Here is a 7,851-nt window from a genome sequence, read left to right on the forward strand (position 1 = left end):
AGAGGAGTAAACAGATGGGCAATTAAGGAAAGAAGTAGGGTTAGCAAGAAGTAAGAGCTTCCATTTTATGCTAGAATTGCATGTCCGCAAGGGAGGAAGGCCGACACTTGAATTATACAAGGTTGAGTGTTGGTGTTAAAAAGAAGTAAAGGAAATAGCAACAAAACAGTGATTCTGTCCAAAGAAAAGAGACAAGAAAACTTGTCTTATTGGGTATGTGGGATGTTCCTGTCAAAATGAAAATTACATCAGGTAAGATTAAATAGGCAAAGAAGACTTACCCAGTGCTATTGGGTAAGAGAAGCCAGAGCTCAGAATGAACTTAATGCTGCTGGAAAAAAAGGAGGAAGATCTGTAAGGTCTGGGTGAGCTAGTGAGAAAGTAGTGGAGGAGGTGAAAGGAAAATCATAGACCATTTGGCCTATGGCTTTATCGAAGGAAATATAAACTTGGCTTTATCTAAGGGAATATAAATTTCTCGTATCTTTATGACAGGAGGTAGTTTTGCAACTTAGGGCAAGATGTCCATGAAAAGTTAGGCTCCTGCCCTTCCACAGAGACTAGGAGATAACCTGCACGGTCTTTCCTGATGGCTACATTTCAAAGGGATACCTCCCGGGTCCTCGAGAAAGACTTTTCTGCGTTGTAAAACTGGTGAGGGATTTCCAAAGAGAATTACGTCTCAAGGCAACAGCGAAAGAATTCACACTTATAATATTTCTGAAGTAAATGTTCTAAGATAAGGGAGGTCAGGGGCCCGGAGTCAGGTAGAAGCCTGTCTATATTTTTGTCAAGCTGAGGGGAAATTGAAGGCCATTAAGACCATCTTGGTCAGTCTGGAGAACAGGTCAGGAATTCTGTTACTCAAATCAGCGTTCAAGACCAGAGCAGGAGATTATGCTAGTGTGGCTAGTGCCTCTATGGCGTCTATAAAATCCTTGAGAAGAAAAAGACTTTATCCTATAGCCTGGGGTTAGACTGACATCTGTGTGGTGGCTCTTCTGTGAGGGAAGGACAGCTGTTGGGGCGTAAGGGAAGGCAGCTCAGTGCTCTGCTGTGAATATAACTGGTTAACAAAATGGGCTAGACAGGAAAGCTCTGTAATTTGGGCAGTGGAGCTGAAACTTTCCTTTCTGCAGGAAAACAGCGGAGCTGTAGGTTAAATCTTGCAGTGGTATCCCTAAAAGGTGATAAGCACCGGCTTTGGACTATAGAGTAAGGAGTTGGTTTTTGGGTGAAAATGTTGGTTTGAAGTGACATGAAACATACAAATCAAATCATTTCATAGCTAGGAAGAGGAGCCTGCCATCCAGGGAAAAAGCCCCAAGTTATAGCTTTTAGCTTTAAACCACGGGTATGATCCATGATGAGAAAGTCATAGACTAAGGATTCTCTGAGGAAGATGTGATTCCTTAATCTTATTTATTCTTCTCACCCAATATTATTAATTCAACTGGAACTTGGGGGAGTTTGGAAAAGCTATAGATATTTTAGCCTTATTTCTTTCCTATGATGTTTTACTTTTTCTTCTGTAATGCTTTCTATGCAATGGAGTCCCTCTATCTCTCTGAGTTGGGGGACAAATGATTCATTCACTTAGTAAGGTAGCATTGTATTTTCAAAATGTTCCACGTTAGATTATAAGCACAGAGCCCACAAATTAGGTGAAAACCTCCTATTTGATATTCTACATGACTCAGATCCTTTCTGGAAGTTTTGTTTTTAGGCACTTATTAAAGTTAATAAGAAATAAATTAACTGAGGTAAATAAAAATTTGTTCATTCTAGCATTGTTAATAATAATGAAAATTGGAATCAACCTAATTGAGCACTTATTAAAGTTAATAAGAAATAAATTAACTGAGGTAAATAAAAATTTGTTCATTCTAGCATTGTTAATAATAATGAAAATTGGAATCAACCTAATTGAGCAATAGTGGAAGAATATTAATACAATAAAAACCCATATATGTGACAGAATATGGCACCAGGCATCTAAATTCAAGTACTGTATGACTACATTCAAAAATCAAGAAAATGTCACGGTACATTGCTAAGTGAAAAAGGCAGAGAACAATATATAGTACTACAAAAATTTGATTTTTAAAAACTGGAACAATGTAATTCAATACATGTTTAACGGTTATCTCTGGGTTTTGAGATTTCGTGTCTTTTTATTTCTATTTTAAATTTCTATTTTACCTATTTTCTCAAGTTCACCTATTTCCTTGGTGTAAGAACAACTGTTCTTTACAGGAAGGCAGATGGAGGCAAGAAGTTTAGATAACAGGAGGAAACTCAGCCATGAGCACAAATCTTCCAGGTCACAATGCAGCGAAGGCTCTGGTTCAGCTCAAGAACAAGACTGGACCCACTGCAAATGGTATCCGGAGACCTCGTTCAGCACCCACCTCCTTCCCTTGCACGCTGGGCCCAGGAACTGACTCTTGTTGTGGAACATCCTCTGCTTTTTCTGCTGTGCCCTTTCCGACTGTGGTACGTTTCCTCATGCCATTGCCTCTTTGGATTGCCTGCCAAGGGCTGCACCGTCCAGTGTCCGGTGACCCATTCCCACGCCCAAGTCTCCTAGGCCGCTCTATGCTTCCTTCCCCAATGCCTCCTGCTGAGGTTTGACTTTGATTTACCCTGAATGTGGGGCCTCCAGGGCCTGCTTCTCCTAGCACACAATGCCTCAGTGCCTTATCTCTCCTACATAGCTGTTCTACCCCCTCCTGCAGCCCTAGTACCTGCTCCTTAAAAGAGGCACGAGCCACGAAGGAGCATGTTACATCTCTCTTCCTTTTCTCTTCTTTCTGAGGTGGGTCGAAGGGGACATATGTGGCAAGGGTGTGGGCATCTGGCGTCCTGCGTTCATGCAGCTGCATCTTCCACTGTTGCTGCTCCATTCCCGAAGGAGGCCAGGGACGATGTCAGGAAGAGATGGGGTGTGCTGAGCAAAAACATGTCCTAGATTGTCCCCGGAGCAGGCAGGGTAGGCAGCTAGGCAGCTCTGGACACTGTGCCAAGAACCTCCAACCATCTTGGGGAGTGGAGTCCCCTAGGGAGTTTACCGTGTCTCAGATATCACATGTCACACCGTAGCATCTGGGAAAGAGTTTGTGTCAGTTGCCTAGTCCCATATGCTACTGAGCAGAGGTGAAGGCCAGAGCATGTAGGGAGGACCTGGTCACTTTTATAGGGTTAGGAAGATAGGGGAGTTCAATGTGGTCCCTTGGTCAGGCCTAGAACCTACGTCTACCATTCTCTAGGGTCAGAAAGGCTGCTACAAGGGGAAGGCAATCCCACAGGAGGATTTGCTCACTGACTTCTCCCTTTCCAGATGTCTAGATGAAGATAACTTTGGGGCCCCCATAAGATAGCATGGAATGGTATTTTTCCCTATGTACTCTCTCAGAATGCTCCAAGAAAGCTGAGCGGTCCATGTCAGAAGATTCTCAGCACAGCCAAGTATGCCTAAAATATTACAGTCTTTGTCTTACTACAAAGAGGCAGTCTCTGCTTCGTGAGCAAGTACAGACCTGCTTCCTCTGTGGAGAAGGTCTTGTTGCCCAGAAGCCTCTAGTGGCCTCATCATTTTCTTTGTATCCCCTCAAAGAAAAAAATCTGGGTGAATCCTTAGGTAAGGAATTGCCTTTTCAAGACATCTAAAATACCTCCACACTAAAATAATATAATTCTGTCCAAAGAGTAACTTCTGATTTACTTCTGTCTTCTAAGTAGTCACAGATCTGTCACTGAGTTCTATACTTTATGACTAACAAAGTTTAGGTTTTTCTGAACATCTGTTCTTGGGGAAGGGTGAAATAATAGGCTTTCCAGATATGGCGTACAGTGGTTACAGTGGGAAGGCTAGAGATGGATATTCACTCCAAAGGTGTGCTTAATATCTTGATTACCTTGCTCTAGTGATTGTACTAGAGGAGAACATCCCGAGGCAATATCTCAGAGCATCATTCTAAGGACACACACACCAAGAGGGAAAATGGTCAAATATCTTCTGGTATTCTGCTCTCTGTTGTTCTTCATCTTGATACGTTGGGCGTTACCTGCTGGTGAGTATTTTTTTTTTAAGATTTTATTTATTTGAGAGAGAGAGAGAGAGAGAGAGAGAGAGCACAGCCAGGGGGAGGGGCAGAGGGAGAAGCAGACTCTCCGATGAACAGAGAGCCAGAAGTGGGGATCGATCCCAGGACCCCAGGATCATGACCTGAGCCTGAAGGCAGACACTTAACCAACTGAGCCACCCAGGTGCCCCTCTGGTGAGTGATTTGACTGGTTCTGGCAGTTATGTAGGGTTGTGAGTTCTGACATTGTAATCTGAAAGAATGCTTTGGAATTATTTTCATTTTATTTATGTAAGTCTGTCACTTCACTATATATGTATCTGTATCTATAGAGAGAAAGGCAAGTAGTGTGGTCCCAAGAAAAGGCTCCCAGCCAATGTACAAGGGCTTTCCCATCTACTAATGCAGATTGTGAAACTTAACTCATGGGGACTCAGTGAGGTATGATGTTACAGTGGTGGGCAACATGCCCACAGCACAGCACATCTCAAAGACTCAAAGCTTTTGAAAATGCTTTGCCATGAATTTAAGTGGGTGTTACCTTTTTTGCCCTCTTTTAGAGAAGAGCCCTGTAGGGAGTTTTAAAAAGACCTAGGCTCAAGGACTGAAGGGCTTGCATTTTCACCTATCTACCATGAATTCCTGGGCATTAATAAGTGTCCTTCCCCTCTCTGTAAAATATGGGGATTGGGCCAATGGTCTTTTTAAAGTTCTAGCATCTCTTCATGTCTTTTATGTATTGGTTGCCAGTTCTGAATCATCTCAACCCCAGGCTAACTCCTATTAATCAAAAACTTGTTTGGTACACTGGACTGGCACCATTTATGAGAGCAGTGATCGCTTGCTCATTATCTATCAGGAGTAGAAGACCTTTTTGAAGGGAAAAAATGAATGCATGTATAAATAAAAGAATGTGCTCATATTGCAAGCTTCCTCGGTAATAAATTAGAATTCCTTAATTCTGCCAACAGGTTAAGCTAGGATTCACCACATATTGTACCCTGCAACTACTCTCATGTATGTCTTAGTTTCAGGCCGTCGACAGTGGTGGCCACCACATGGAACTGTTAAGGTAATCTTCCACTCTATTTCTCAGGACAGACATTCTGAGTTTTCTCTGGGATCGCTGTGTTAGAACCTTACTTCGGCAATGCCATCTGTGTGGCATTCTCCAGAGTCCACTCACAGGAACGTGGCAGGTACCCTCCTGGTACAAGAGCCCTGAGTAGAGTGATCCAAACGGGGAACCAGGCCAAGACTTGGTCATCTGACAACTGGAGAACGCTCCCTCCCTGGTGCCTAGGAAATGTTTACGAACCCTGACCATTGCCTGGGGAATTGAGAAAGTGGAGGGATTCACTGGGGGACAGACGTACAGGATGATAGGGCCTGGCCACTGTGGTAGTGTTGGCTAAGGAAAGAAGGAGAAGAGTTTCTAAGCTCAGATATGATCCCTCTTTCTCTAAATACTCAGCCAAAACTCTCTACCCCCTTGTATCAGAGGCATGTTACCAATCTCTCTATGGCTCTCCTAGAGCCCCTGAGGCCACCTCCTCAAGTTCCAGCAACCCCGTGTCCCTGCTTCAAGCTGCCACTGACACCAGCACTGTGAGTGCACATGGCTTCTCCGCCCTGATGAGACGCGTCCCTTCTTTTGTTTTTCATGTTCCCCACAAAGTCAGGGCATTGTGCTAAATGCTTTCACATTTCACAACTTCAAGAAAAGAGTTGTCTTGGGGATTTTGAGAACGGATAAACTATGGTACATATTTTAAATCAAAGCATATGGGTTTCAGTGAAACAGCTTCTCCGGTTATGGGCTTTCAGGGTTTTTTTGCCCGGTTGGCACAGAACATCTCTAAGAATATTCCCACGTCTGATACTCTGGGAATAAAGGAGATTGAGAAAGAAGCTAAATTTCCCAAATACATCCTGTTTGTCCACTCCTCCCTTTCCCACCAGAGGGTAGCAGGCCTCTGTGCCCTGTGACTGTCAGGAGCTCCCCACGAGGAGGGCATCGTGGTTGACAGATGGCGTACACAGAAGTTCGGCCTCCACTGCTTTGTGGAGGGGCAGCTGTAAGCGCTTTGTGTGACTGTAATGGGATCCTGACTGTGTTTAGATTTTCCTAATCAGGTCCAGATGTGACCTACCTGTCTATGAGAGTGATTGTAATCGTATCATTCTTTTTGACTGAAATTTCAGGTGAAATGTCCATATAAGAAAGTAGACTTGAGTTGGTTCATTGGAACTGTGAACCCCTGCCCCGGTTTATATCAACCCATCTGTGGCACTAATTTTGTAACCTATGAAAACCCCTGCATCTTGTGTATTGAGAGCCTGTGAGTACTCTTTGGGGGGGGGTGGGAAGAAGAGAACAAAGATGAGTTTAGCCCACAGCAATGACCATGTACCTCTTCTACCAAGTACGTCAGCCTTGAAGCCAGGAATTTGCTCCAGTTTGCACAGATACTAGTCAGTCCCCAATCAGAAGAGCATGTGGCAATAGAAAGCCCACTGGGGTGGAAAGCAGACTCAGCATACTCTGTGGTGTTTTGGGCCCTTCTAGCTGAGCCCTCACACTGCCATATGACAGGTGATGTCCGTTCCCACAGGCCGAGTAAAGCTTCAGTGATTCTATTCAGCCCCAACATTCTTTGACTGGAAGATGAACTGCGGTTTTGCCTTCTCTCAGATACCTTCAATCTCTTATGTGTCTGAAACTCTGAGCTAGGATGAGGTGCCCGCAAAGTTTGGGTCCTTTTGCTAAGAGCCCGTTTTTAGGTTTTTGGGTTTATGGGACATGATTATTAGTGGTTAGACGCTGAGGTTTCCCAAAACCATGGCTTCAGCTTGAGCTCTGTGTAAGCCAGCGCAGTTCACAGGGAGTAAAATTCTCCTCGTGACATCAGACTGCAGCCCTCAACCCAACAATCATTTTGTAGTTTTGTACAAGGAGCAACGACAGGAATGCATAAACCCCACGTCAGGCCCACTCTTGAAGAATTGGGCCAAAGCATGAGAGCATTAGGAGAGTAAGATGGATTGATACGCCTTAGCACAAGCTCAGGCCTGGCCGAATAACTCACTTTCAAAGAGACTGTAGCATCGGTCGCAATATTGTCCTCGGCATCTTAGAACCATGGAAGGGTAACTAGGTGGGAGGTCCAGTAGCCTGACTCTTGTATGTAGCCATTTCCCTTTGTGCTCTGGCTCTTAGTTTCCTTAAATATAAAATAAGGAAGCTAGATAAAATAATTTGAGGGGTTTTTGTAGTTCTGGCATTCTATTCATGAAATGTTGATTCTGCTTTTTTCCTTTAGGAAATCTCGGGGGGAAATTAGGTTTCAAAATGACGGAAAATGCTAGCTGAGTGGATTTGGATGCCCAAGAGGATATCTTTTTTCTCTCCATCATGACACTCTTTCTCTCGCCCTTCGCCCTTCCTCCCTCCTTCCGTGTGACGGTGCCAGAGGCCTGCCCCTGCTGAGCTTATATCCGATAACGGAGGGCTCCTTAGATCTCTTCTCTTCCTAATAAATAAACTTCTCTGAAAGCCTGACTTAACTTGGCCCTCAGATCTGTGTCTCAGTTCTCAGAAATAGAACAAAATGAACATTTGAGCCAAAGGTCAAGGACAACTATTGGGATTCATCAGCTCCTAATACTGTGAACAGTGAAATAATCTATAATACAAATGCTCCAAGTTGTCTTCCAAGGAACACAACAGAAAGTTCTTCTATATTTCTACGGCATTTCTTAAAAA

The 7,851-nt window shown here is 43.8% G+C and overlaps 1 protein-coding gene across 1 annotated transcript; it reads left to right on the plus strand.

Moving 5' to 3' along the window:
- The first annotated feature begins 5,100 nt into the window (after window positions 1-5,100).
- SPINK14 (serine peptidase inhibitor Kazal type 14 (putative)) lies at window positions 5,101-7,454 on the plus strand. Its single transcript, XM_028119085.2, has 3 exons — window positions 5,101-5,157; window positions 6,291-6,427; window positions 7,409-7,454. The coding sequence occupies exons 1-3, from the start codon at window positions 5,101-5,103 to the stop codon at window positions 7,452-7,454; spliced, it is 240 nt and encodes a 79-aa protein (XP_027974886.2).
- Window positions 7,455-7,851: the final 397 nt, after the last annotated feature.

This window comes from Eumetopias jubatus, unplaced genomic scaffold, assembly GCF_037043125.1.
Source record: "Eumetopias jubatus isolate StellerSeaLion01/CBP00866 unplaced genomic scaffold, mEumJub1_p1.0 scaffold_5, whole genome shotgun sequence".
NCBI classification, from domain to species: domain Eukaryota; kingdom Metazoa; phylum Chordata; class Mammalia; order Carnivora; family Otariidae; genus Eumetopias; species Eumetopias jubatus.

Coding starts and splice junctions, on each gene's coding strand:
- SPINK14 (XM_028119085.2), top strand. CDS start 5,101: ATGTATGTCTTAGTTTCAGGCCGTCGACAGTGGTGGCCACCACATGGA. Junction 5,158..6,290: donor CACCACATGGAACTGTTAAG/GTAATCTTCCAC, acceptor CTGAAATTTCAG/GTGAAATGTCCATATAAGAA. Junction 6,428..7,408: donor ATCTTGTGTATTGAGAGCCT/GTGAGTACTCTT, acceptor TTTTTCCTTTAG/GAAATCTCGGGGGGAAATTA.